The sequence below is a fragment of the Microcaecilia unicolor genome, chromosome 6 (genome assembly GCF_901765095.1).
Source record: "Microcaecilia unicolor chromosome 6, aMicUni1.1, whole genome shotgun sequence".
In the NCBI taxonomy this organism is placed as follows: Eukaryota; Metazoa; Chordata; class Amphibia; order Gymnophiona; family Siphonopidae; genus Microcaecilia; species Microcaecilia unicolor.
Window position 1 is genome coordinate 193,968,493 of NC_044036.1, and position 13,125 is coordinate 193,981,617.

At 50.5% G+C, this 13,125-nt stretch overlaps 1 protein-coding gene across 1 annotated transcript in view; it reads right to left on the minus strand.

Moving 5' to 3' along the window:
* The window catches only part of ZMYND10 (zinc finger MYND-type containing 10), a 185,214-nt gene that overhangs the window by 75,728 nt on the left and 96,361 nt on the right, over positions 1–13,125 (minus strand). The window contains exon 8 of the mRNA XM_030205499.1: positions 8,936–9,108. Coding sequence (XP_030061359.1) covers positions 8,936–9,108 — 173 coding nt within the window. The remainder of the gene's footprint in view (positions 1–8,935; positions 9,109–13,125) is intronic.

Here is a 13,125-nt window from a genome sequence, read left to right on the forward strand (position 1 = left end):
TGGCACGGACACTTTTACAGCAGCTATGCTCAACTGGAGCCAGTCAAAAGCCCATCCCTTGCTTTTGCTGGGGAGCCACAGGGGCCTGCCTTGGCACACGCTGTTGATGAGAACGAGCGCGCTGGGGATGAGCCTGAGAAGGCTGTCGAGAAAGAGGATTGTACCTATGCTTGTTATAGGCGTAGGGAGCATTCTTCCTTCCCCTGAAAAATCGTCTACCTGATGAGGTAGAAGCAGAAGGCGTCCCACGGGAGAGATTGTCCATAGCAGTTTCCCGCTGAGTGATTTGATAAACCACTTACTCGATTTTCTCACCAAAAATATTATCCCCCTGGCAAGGGACATCCGCAATCCACTGCTGGACTCGATTGTCCAGCCAGAGGCACGCAGCCATGAGAGTCTGCACATCACTATACCTTGGGCAGTGGATCTGGATGCAACATCAAAAGAATCGTAAGCACCCCTGGACAGGAATTTATGACACGCCTTCTGCTGCCTGACCACCTCCTGAAAAGGCTTGGCCTGCTCCAGAGGGAGCTTATCAACCAAGTGCACCAGTTGCTTTACCATGTTCCTCAAGTGAATGCTCGTGTAGAACTGGTAGGATTGAATTTTGGCCAAGAGCATAGAGGCCTGATACGCCTTTCTCCCAAAAGAGTCCAGGGTTCTAGATTCTCTTCCCGGGGCGCCAAGGCAAAGTCTCTAGAACTCCTGGCTCTCTTGAGAGCAGAATCCACAACCATAGAGTTGTGTGGTAAATGCGACTTCATCAGCTCAGGTTCTCCGTGAATCCGATATTGGGACTCAGCTTTCTTGGGAATGGTGGGATTACTTAATGGTTTCATCCAGTTCTGCTTGTGTCTCCTTTAGCACATTGTGCAAAGGAACCGTGGATGACTCCTTAGGTGGTGAAGGATAGTCAAGGACCTCGAGCATCTCAGTCCTGAGCTCATCCTCAGATACCACTGAGAAGGGAATAGCTACAGACATTTCCCGGACAAATGAAGAGAAAGAAAAACTCTCTGGGGGAGAAAGCTTTCTTTCTGGTGAAGGAGTAGGATCAGAGGGAAGACCACAAGACTCCTCAGAAGAGAAATACCTGGGATCCTCCCCTTCATCCCACGAGGCATCCTCATTGGTGTTGGACAGGAGTTCCTTAACTGCAGTCCTAAACCGGGCCCGTCTCGATTCCGAGGAACCATGTCCTTGATGGCGATGTCAAGAGGTCGACTCCCATGCCGGCGACGATGAAGCTCCCTCCGGCGATGTCGACGGGGAGTCGACCTGGGTGGCAGCTGAGGCCAATGCCGCAGGCGGCACTGACGTCAAAGACCTCACCACAGGCATACAGCCAGCTGCCGCTTCCACCAACAGTACTGGGGGCGCAAGCACCCCTGGTACCGGAGCAGACTAACGCAGCAACCCCTCCAGAAGACTTGGAAGAATGGCTTGGATGCACTCGTCTAGAGTTGCTGTCGAGCAAGGCTGCAGGGTCTGTGCAGGAACCGGCGTCAGAATCTGTGGAGGTCAAGGAGGCGGTACAGGGCTGCCTGAAGACCGATGCACCGACACCTCTTGTATGGAGGGTGAGCGTTCCTCCCAGCGTCGGCGCTTCACTGGTGCCAAATCCTTTGATGCCTCGGAGCTCCCGGTACCGAGCTTGGAGGGAGACCGATGACGATGCTTCTTCGCCTTCGCTCGATGCACGTCATCGATACTGCTTGGTACCGATGAGGAAGACGTGGAATCCACACGTCTCCTCGGGGTCAGGTCCAAGAGTGGTTGGTCCTGTGGGGCCTGTACAGCAGGAGACTTCGAGACGGGTGGAGACCCACTTGATGGCTCACTGCTCCCAGCGTGTTGTGGTCTCCGGACACACTCCTGAAGTCGATGCCATTCCCAGTACCGATGTCGATGTTGACACCGAGGAACCGGTCAAAGCTCCGAAAAGTCGGTCTCAAAGAGCTTGTCTTGACGCCTGTGTCCGCTTTTTCAAACTAAGACACACATGCGTCTTGGCGATGGTCGGGCCCAAGGCACTGAAGACACCACACGTGGGGGTCGGTACCTGAGATTGACCGGTTGCACCGAGTACACTTCTTGAAGCCACTGGGAGTCCTCGATGTCATGGATGGAAAAATAGCGGCAGCGAGATCAAAGTTCGCAATTGTGCTAAAAAGGAGAGCACAAAAAGGAGAAACCGCGTACACGCGGCCTAAGAGGGCCACGGCGGAAGCAAAAGGAAACTTAACAAGGGCAAAAAAAAAAACCTTAAAAGGTAAAGGGATTCTTTCTTTTTTTTTTTTTAAAGGAAGATAAGAGAAAATTAAAGAAGAAAAACCAGAGAAAATCTCTGAAAAAACGGCCGAAAGGTCTTTCCAAGGGCTAAGAAGAGACGACAAAAATGCTGTCTCTCTTCACCGCGGAAAAAAGGTAACTGAGCGGGGACTCTCGCGGGACGGATGGGGAAAATGGCTGTGCATGCTGTAAGGAGGAGGTAGAGGGAAAGCAGAGAAGAGCTGACAGGGGCAGTCAGCCAAGAAATGAAGAGCACTCTCTGCCGGGAAAAGGGGGTAGGAGGCTTGTAAGAAAGGAAGAGAACTACAGAACCCAGCAGCACTTGCAAGGGAGGGGGGAACATGAGAAACAGCACTCCCACTCCCAGCAGGCAGAAAAGTCAAGAGGTGATTGGGAGATGGAGGATAATCAAGTGGAGGAGCAGCACCTGGGAGAGAGGGTGGGGGAAGACTCCATGGAGTGGGAGGAGATTGAGCTCGAGGAAAAGAGTGAAAATGTCATGAAGGAGGCTGAGCAGGAGCAAATGGAGTTCTTCTGCTCAGGACAAAGGTTAATTACCTGAAGAAGGTCAGTCTGGACATTTTCATGGGAGGTTGTCAGAGTGTTGGTGTCTGACAAGCGAGGGTGGAGAAAATGCCTCTATCTCCTAGGCAGTAGGAGAAAGGGAATAGAGGAATTGACTGATCCAAAGGTTTATTTCAAGTTGTTGTGAAGTTTCAAGACTGAACTGTTCTGAACTATTGGGGATTGTTGGGTGGGGGAAGAAGGGAAGCCAGGTGCACAGAGACCAGCAGCTATAGTACAGTGGACTTGCTGTTTTCTCGCTGGTTGTGCTCTGGAATAAAGTACTCTGCTGAATAAATAGTACTGTAAATTACTCTTTGCAAGTGAGCAGGAGCAGTTCGGCTTAGGAGATGGATTAGCCCCAATTGGGTGGGTGAAGAAGGACAGCCCAGAGAGGTGCTAAGTTGCGCACAGACCACACGGAGAGCTGTTGAGTGGAGAGCGGACAGCACGGAGAGGTGGTGAACGGACAGCACGGAGGGGTGCTGGCAGACATTTGGTGGCAGTGGTGGGATTTGACAGAACTTCCTGGTTCTCCAAGAGAAGGAGGAGCAAGGCGCAAAATCCTGGGCTATCCGGTGAGCATATAGCAGGGCCGGAAGGGGATTTTGCGGATGCATGTGTGGGGCGGTGGTGGCAAGCCTATAAAAGCAGCTGCACTTGGAGGTTGTTTTTCTTTGTGTTGTCTAGGAGAGAAGAAGACCGGGCGCAATGGATCCAAAGGAGATGTTTTCCTTCATGGCCCATCAATTCCAAAAACAACAGGAACTGGCGCACAAACTGATGGAGGACTCCTTGGCCGCGTCGAGGGCCCAGCAACAGCCGCTTCTGGACCTGTGTCAGGAGTTGTTGAAAGGAGGAGCACGGGTACAGCCTGGGCCGACAGTGCCAGAGGGAACTGCAACTGGAGGAGGACCGTTGCCCGGAGGCCTGATGGGGATGAACTGGTTACCCTGGGGTAAGCTGTCCGATAAGGACGACATTGAGGATTACCTGGGGGCATTTGAACGGGTAGCGGTTGCTGCAGCCTGGCCCGGGGAGCAATGGACTATGAGACTGGCCCCGGCGTTATCCGGGGAGGCGCTGGCAGCTTTTCGCAGTCTCCCTGCTGTTGAGATTGCGGACTATGCTAAGCTTAAACGGGCTATTCTGGACAGGTACGGGCTAAGTAAGCAGTCCTACCGAAGGAAATTTAGAGAGTGGAGGTGGGCAGAAGGGGAGACGCCCAGGGCTTTGGCACAGAAGTTACTGGATTTGGCCACCAAGTGGTTAGAACCAGAAAAAAACTCAGTGACACAAGTAATGTTAGAGCTGGTGTTGGAGCACTTTCTGGAGGCCTTACCAGAAGAATTAAAAAGGGATTTGATTAGGCGGGGCTGTGGGTCCTTGGATGAAGCTGTTAAAAGTATGGAATGCTTTCTAGAGTCCCAGCATGTGGGTGGGGGAGGGGTGCGGGCGGGGAAGGAAAGATATATGACAGGGTCTAAGCCTCTGCAGGCAAGGAGTGAACCGGCTGGTAAGGGAGAAAGGGGAGTGGAGGTCTCGGGGTATGCCGGGGATCGTATTTGCTATAGGTGTGGGCATAAAGGGCACTTAAGGAAAGATTGTAGGGCCAAGGAGGGCTTTACTTCTCACTCTTATAAGCAGGTGTCCCATCCCTTTACCCAGGTCGTGGAGGTGGGGGGGGGTGAAAGTGGAGGCCCTATTAGACTCGGGAGCTGACCAATCTATGCTTTCGAGGAGGTTATGGTCCCGTATAAGTAAGGGAAAGAATGATCAGGGAGGGTCTAGTCATGGTGAGGTAGCTATTCAATGCATTCTTGGGGCTAGTACCAGATATCCTTTACATTGGGTGACCGTAAAAGGGCCTATGGGGGCACACCGGATATTAGTAGCAGTGTTGTCTCGGCTGCCTCAGGACCTGATACTGGGGAGGGACTGGGCTCCGTTTTCCCAATATGTGAAGGGGGGAAAAGCCTTTGTAACTACCCGGGCTCAGTGTCATTCACAGCAGGAGGGTGGGGAGGTTCTTCCTTTGGGTCAGGTTTTCCCCTTTCATCCTGAGATTTTAGGTACTCCGGGGAAAAGTAGAAAAGGGAGCCGACAAAATAAAGGAGCTCAATGGAGAAGAAGGCAAGCCATGATAGAGGTCGAGGGGGAAGGAGATTTTCCAAGGGACCCAGGGAAGCTCCTAGAGCAGTTTCCCTCTTTCCAGAGGGAGCAGGAGTCTGATGGTACCTTGCAGTACGCCTGGAGTAGGGCCCGAGAAGGTGAGGGGGGCTCTTTCCCGCATTTTGGGGTGGAGAAGGGGCTGCTATTTAGAGTTAACTCGACAACAGTGAAAGGGTGTCAGAAACAGTTGGTGATACCCAAGGGGTTTCGTAGCATGATCATGAGATTAGCTCACGATCACCCGCTGGGGGGACATAAGGCGGCACAGGGTACCCTGGACCAGGTTTTGAGAAGGTTTTATTGGCCAGGGGTTTATAAAGAAGTGGAAGGGTATTGCAATTCCTGTGGCCTCTGTCAGAAGGTAGCTGAGAGGGGGCCAGAGCGGGCGCCTTTATGTCCCTTGCCACGCATTGGGGTTCCGCTAGGCCGTCTGGATATGGATATTGTAGGACCGCTTCCCAAGTCTCGGAGGGGTTTTGTCTATATTTTGGTGGTGTTAGATATGGCCACCCGTTTCCCATGGGCGGTGCCCCTGCGTACAGTGTCAGCTAAGGCTATTGCCGCTGAGCTGATTCACATTTTCTGTACGGTGGGGTTTCCACGGGAAGTGCTTACGGATAGGGGCACTAATTTTCACTCCCGTACATTGGCTCAAGTGTGGGAGGCGTTTGGGATTGCACATATCCGTACTGCAGCTTACCATCCTCAGACCAATGGTCTGGTAGAGAGATTTAATAAGACTCTTAAGACTCTCTTACGTAGAGGGTTGGGGAGCTGTATGGATGAGTGGGATCGCCTCCTGCCGTTTGTCCTATACACATGTAGGGAGAGTGTGCAGGCTTCATTAGGAGTGTCTCCGTTTGAGTTAATGTATGGGAGGGGCCCTCGGGGAATTTTGGATATTCTGAGAGAACAATGGGTGCCACCGGATAAAGGAGACTGTACGGTGGTCTCTTATCTTTTTGACCTGAAGGGTAGGTTGCGACGGTTGGGGGGCTATGCCCGGGATAGATTGGGTAAGAGTCAAGAATACCAGAAATCATATTATGACCGGGGGGTGAAAGAGAGAGGGTTTGCAGAAGGGGAGAAGGTCATAATAATGATAGCAGATGGCCCTCATAAATTTGAAAGTAGGTGGAGGGGACCGGTGGTGATTACTAGGAAATTGGGGCCAGTTACGTATGAGGTGAGGAATAAGAGGGGGCGAAAGCAAACATATCACGTAAATGTGTTAAAGTTGTGGAGGGAAAGGAAGGTGCTGTGGGGAGGGACTAAGTCGATGGAGGAGGAGGACCTGGGGCCTCAGATCTCGGACATCTTTAAGTCTCTGAAACCCCACATTGCAGGGGAGTTGAATAAGGGTCAGCAGCAGGAACTTGGGGCACTACTAGAAGAGTTCCAGGATGTCCTTACACCCTGTCCGGGGGAGACACATTTGAGCATGCATGAGATTGTTACAGATCAGGGCCGGGTGGTTAAGCAAAGACCTTATAGGTTGTCCCCGGTTAAACAACAAGAGGTGATTAGACAGGTGAAGGAAATGCTGGAGTATGGTATTATTGAAGAATCATATAGCCCTTGGTCAAGTCCGGTGGTGCTGGTGCCAAAAAAAGATGATACCTGGCGGTTTTGTATTGATTTCCGCCAGGTTAATGCCCTCTCCTCTCCCGATGCCTATCCTATGCCTCGTATTGAGGATTTATTAGATAGGTTGGGGTCGGCCCAGTACCTTTCTACGTTGGACTTGACCAAGGGATATTAGCAGATTCCTTTATCTGCGGAGGCTCAGCCCAAGACAGCATTTTCTACTCCCTTGGGGCTCTTTCAATTTAAGAGGATGCCGTTTGGATTGAACTCGGCAGCGGCATCCTGTCAGCGCTTGCTAGATAGGGTTTTACGGCCTCATCAGAGTTATGCTGCGGCTTATCTGGATGACGTCATTATCCAGTGAGGACTGGGATACGCACATGAGGCAGGTCAGGAAGGTGTTATCAGCTTTCCGGGATGCAGGGCTCACACTTAACTCCCAGAAATGTCACTTCGCACGGCAGGAGGTTAAATATCTGGGTTATAAGGTGGGGGGTGGGCAGGTAAAACCCTTGTTGGATAAAGTGCAAAGTATTAGGGAGTTTTCTTATCCGGCAACGAAAAAAAGGCTTCGAAGTTTTCTGGGGCTGGTCGGGTACTACCGCAGGTTCATTCCCCATTTTGCCTCTCAGGCCGAGCCCTTAACAAACATGTTAAAAGGGAATCGGCCTAACCAGTTTAAATGGGGGGAGGAGGAGAAGGAAGCCTTTCAATGTTTGCATTTAGCGCTATGTGAGGATCCGGTGCTGAAGGCAGTCGAATGGGACAAACCCTTTGTGCTGCAAACGGATGCCTCGGGGGTGGGCTTGGGGGCAGTACTTTCTCAGATTCATGATGGGGAGGAGCATCCTGTGTTATATTTGAGCCGTAAACTCCTTCCTCATGAAAAAGGCTATGCCACAATTGAGAAGGAGTGTCTGGCTATTAAGTGGGCCACCCAAATGTGTCAATACTATTTAGAGGGACGGCCCTTTAGGCTCATTACAGATCATGCCCCCCTGAAATGGTTAATGCATATGAAAAGCGCTAATGCCAGACTTATGAGGTGGTATCTGTCCTTACAACCCTTTCAGTTCCGGGTGGAGCATCGGGCAGGGAAACTATTGGGGAATGTTGATATTTTGTCCCGAATGGCCGGTCAGGAGGTTGAAGGAGTTAAACCCCGGGAGGGTAAAAGGTTCTTAAGCGGGGGGGGGGGGGGGGGGGGGGGGGGGGGTATGTAAGGAGGAGGTAGAGGGAAAGCAGAGAAGAGCTGACAGGGGCAGTCAGCCAAGAAATGAAGAGCACTCTCTGCCGGGAAAAGGGGGTAGGAGGCTTGTAAGAAAGGAAGAGAACTACAGAACCCAGCAGCACTTGCAAGGGAGGGGGGAACATGAGAAACAGCACTCCCACTCCCAGCAGGCAGAAAAGTCAAGAGGTGATTGGGAGATGGAGGATAATCAAGTGGAGGAGCAGCACCTGGGAGAGAGGGTGGGGGAAGACTCCATGGAGTGGGAGGAGATTGAGCTCGAGGAAAAGAGTGAAAATGTCATGAAGGAGGCTGAGCAGGAGCAAATGGAGTTCTTCTGCTCAGGACAAAGGTTAATTACCTGAAGAAGGTCAGTCTGGACATTTTCATGGGAGGTTGTCAGAGTGTTGGTGTCTGACAAGCGAGGGTGGAGAAAATGCCTCTATCTCCTAGGCAGTAGGAGAAAGGGAGTAGAGGAATTGACTGATCCAAAGGTTTATTTCAAGTTGTTGTGAAGTTTCAAGACTGAACTGTTCTGAACTATTGGGGATTGTTGGGTGGGGGAAGAAGGGAAGCCAGGTGCACAGAGACCAGCAGCTATAGTACAGTGGACTTGCTGTTTTCTCGCTGGTTGTGCTCTGGAATAAAGTACTCTGCTGAATAAATAGTACTGTAAATTACTCTTTGCAAGTGAGCAGGAGCAGTTCGGCTTAGGAGATGGATTAGCCCCAATTGGGTGGGTGAAGAAGGACAGCACAGAGAGGTGCTAAGTTGCGCACAGACCACACGGAGAGCTGTTGAGTGGAGAGCGGACAGCACGGAGAGGTGGTGAACGGACAGCACGGAGGGGTGCTTGCTGACAATGCGTGCCAGAAGGCTCTGGCAAAACTTTGTCTATTTTTGCTGTGAAAAATTGCAGTTCCTGGGCCGCCGACCCATCAGTGAGAACAAGCAGCCTGCTTGTCCTCGGAGAAATGATCTTATAGTCACAGTAAGAAACAAGAGCATTCTTAGAATACATGGCTTTGCCCAGGAACTGTGAGGGAAAAAGGACACATTTTGCTCCGGCACTATTAAATGTCATACCTTTAAGAGTTGACCCTTGTTAAAGCTGTTGAAGTTGTATTTCTGCTGACATTCCGGTCTAAGGAGCAGATTGTAAAGGGCAATCCACACCTGCCCATCCATTTTGGTCATTTTCAGATGGTTCTCAGGGAGCACCGGATACCATCTTCCATTTTCATACTTCTTCAGTTGGCCTAAAAGAGCAATACAAACAATGAATAAGCAATGGAAAAGACAACGAGAGAATGAGGGAGTGAGAGAAAATTGGCAAGTACCATCCCATTCTAAAGGTTCATTGACAACTTGATGCACTGTCATTCAGGAGACCTGGATTCAATTTTCAGGTCTGGCTTCCACTCTGTGGATAAGGAGTTATAGATACTGCACATCTTTATACCTAGAAGTTGGGCCCAGTATGCATACATACTGAATCCTGGAAAGAGACATTATCCGTGACTCCCAGCTGAGGATGGCTATTACAATGTTTGGGCTAGATGGGAAAGAGGAGATGGTTTAAAAATCGTTGTATCACTTCATGGTGCGACCGCACCTTGAGTATTGTGTTCATTTCTGATCGCTGCATCTCAAGAAAGATATAGTAGATTTGGAAAAGGTGCAGTGAAGGGCGACTAAAATGATAGTGGGGATGACTTCCCTATGAAGAAAGACTAAGGAGGCTAGGGCTTTTCAGCTTGGAAAAGAGACGGCTGAGGGGAGACATGATAGAGGTATATAAAATAAGTGGATTGGAACAGGTGGATGTGAAGCGTCTGTTCACGCTTTCCAAAAATACTAGGACTAGGGGGCATGCGATGAAACTACAGTGTAGTAAATTTAAGACAAATCGGAGAAAGTTTTTCTTCACCAACGCATAATTAAACTCTGGAATTCGTTGCCGGAGAACGTGGTGAAGGCGGTTAGCTTAGCAGAGTTTAAAAATGGGGTTAGACGGTTTCCTAAAGGACAAGTCCATAAACCACTACTAAATGGACTTGGGAAAAATCCACAATTCCAGGAATAACATGTATAGAATGTTTGTATGTTTGGGAAGCTTGCCAGGTGCCCTTGGCCTGGATTGGCCGCTGTCGAGGACAGGATGCTGGGCTCGATGGACCTTTGGTCTTTTCCCAGTGTGGCATTACTTATGTACTTAACTTAGGTATGTGTGAATGAAGGCTAGTAATAAAAACAGCCCTTTTGACTAAGATGAAAATCCTAAAGGAAATGATCCAAAACAGTTGTTAGGCTTTCAAGGCAGAAACTAGGTTCGTGAGCCCTTGGGCCACTGCTGAGGAGCGGCAGTGGCAGGCAAAACCACCCCACACCAGAGACAATGCAGAACTCTGACAGGAACAGCTAGACTTCACCTGCACTTGACCACCGTTCCTCAGGAGTTGAGCCCCTGGGTGCAGGCGGCCGGCAGGACTTACCGGACAGGGCAGGAACTGGATACCCACTAGGCTGAACAGGGACTGAGGGTCAGAGAGGAAGGGAATATACATGGGCAACAAGGCAGGAAACTGGGCTAGGACTCACAGACAGACAATACTACACAAGGCAGGAAAAAGAACAAGCTAAAGGACAGGAACTGAAAGCTGCCAAGCAGCCACTGAAACAGGGTACAAATACTGACAGTCAGGACTGAAAGCTGCCGAGCAGCCACTAAGCAAAAGACACAGACAAACAGAAACTAGACCAGGAATACAAACCAGAAACAACACTAAGAAATAAGCAATAAACCTAAGCTAAACTACACACAGACTAACTAGAACTGGACAAGAAACTCAAACAAGAAACCAGACTAGGCAGAAGTGCAACAAAGCACCAACAAACCAGGGACCTTAGACGATGCAAAGGCCAACACAGAAGCCTCCAGGTGATTAATAAAGCCCATCAGCTGCTGACGCTCAGCTGCAGGAATCACAAGGCAGCTATGGGCATTGTTCAGGCACAAACAATAAAAGCAAGTCTGGCAGCCCGGAAGATCCGGACCTGACTGGGCTGAAGTCTGGAACAGGGGACAGTCCATAGCAGCTACTGGTTCTGGCCACCAGAGGGCGAGGTGAGCACAAACAAGGAAACATTCACATAAGTGACAACAGTGGCATAGCAAGGTGGGGCCATGGGGGCCTGAGGCCCCCCCCTTAAAAAAATTTGCTCTGGGCCCCTGGTTGGCTGGCGGGGATCCCCAGCCCCCACCAGCTGAAGACTTCATCCAGCGCCGGTCTGTGGCAGTGCCGCCACATTGCCTGCCCTACTCTTTCTTCCCCTCACGTCGGGCATACTCCTTTTAGTGAAATTGAGCATGCTCAGTTTCACTAAAAGGAGCGTGCTGGACGTGAGGGAAAGAGAGAGCAGGGCAGGTAATGCGGCGGCACCTGAGACCAGCGCTGGACAAAGTCTTCAGCTGGCGGGGGTTGGGGACCCCCGCTAGCCAAGGTATTTGTGGCGGCGGTGCTTCAGCTGGCGGGGGTTTTGGGGATTCCCACCAGCCAAGATGTACAACGGCAGCAGTGGGCGGCAGAGGGGGACAGCGAGGCGGCAGAGGGGCGGCACTGGGATGGCGACTAAAATGTGCCCCCTCACCTTGGGCTCTGGTTCCCTCCCACCTTGAGGTCTGGCTACGCCCCTGAATCATAAGCAATCAGAACTGGAATAGATGAGAGAGGATGACACCTGCTCTTGAAACAACTGCACTGACTGTGAGACTGGAGTTAAATTGTTAATTCTCATGTTCAGACTATTTGGAGCCTAGTACTGGGTTATTTAATAAGAAGGGTGAAGGTCTGTAACTCCTTACAGAAGTTATGCTTTGAGACAGAATGTAAGTTAAAAAGTCTATAAGAGTGTAAACTAGTCTCCAGAAGGAAGGGGTCCCTGCAGGGAAAGGGCTCATTTTATCTGTAACAAATTACCTTCAGTGTTAACGTTGGAATCCAATTGTTTTTCTTTAAAAAAAACAAACAAACTGAAACCCCAGGGAAGAACCTTGCTGGCTGTGAGTAGGTATTTGTGGGTCCAGCTGGTTTACACCAATATGCTGGTACCTCTGTGGACTACACCAGGCTACTGATATCACAGAGGGACAGAAACAGAATGTTGGCCTGGCCAGGCTCTGCCCTATTTTGGGCTGGGCAAAGCAAGAGTATAACTGCACTATGCACTGGTATTTTGTTAGAGGGACTTCTTTAGAGCTTTTTTCTTTGACTTTGCTTTGGCTTCCTTTTTGCTCTGATATTCCATCTCTTTGCACTGTGGCAATCCAGAGCCCTTCTACTACTACTACTACTACTACAAATCATTTGTGCGAGCTGATTATTCTACTGGCATCATATTAAAGGTATCTATTATATCCTATTTTCGGGATGAATGTGTGAGTCTGTAGTCTATGCACATTTGTCATTGGAAAATACAAAAGAACTCACAAGGTACTAGCAGGAGTCACTGCTGTTCTAGATCAGTGAAAGACACTAAATAATGGTCAGACCAAGGGATTAGCTGGGTTGATGCGTTTAGGAGTAAGAAAAAGTAATGACAGGACCAAGTATAGAATGTTTGGGAAGCTTGCCAGGTGCCCTTGGCCTGGATTGGCCGCTGTCGTGGACAGAATGCTGGGCTCGATGGACCCTTGGTCTTTTCCCAGCGTGGCATTACTTATGTACTTACTAGTAAAAAAGGCCCGTTTCTGTTAGAAATGAAACGGGCGCTAGCAAGGTTTTCCTTGGAGTGTATGTTTCAGAAAGAGCGTGTGTGAGAGATGGAGTGTGTGTGTCAGAGAGAGACAGAGTGTATGTGTTTGTGCGAGAGAGAGTGTGTGTGAGAGACAGTGTTTGTGTTTCTGTGTGACACTGTGTGAGAGAGAGGGACAAAAACAGTGAGTGTGAGAGTGTATGTGGCAGACAGAGAATGAGTGACTGCGTGTGTGGTGTGAGGAACCCCCTCACCCCCTCCCTCTCCCCTGCCCCCTTGCAGCCAGGCATGTGCAGCGACCCTCCTCTCCCCCTGCTGCGTCCTTCCTGTCTCCCCTGCTCCCCCTGCAACCACCCATGTGGTTTCAGGCCCCCCCTCAGCATCCCTCCTGTCCCCCTGCAGGCACGCATGTGCAGCGTCCCTCCTCTCTCCCCTGTCCCCCCTGCAGCCAGCCATGTCCAGGGACCCTTCTGTCCACCTGCCCCCCCTGCAGCTACCCATGTCCAGCGACCCTCCTCTCC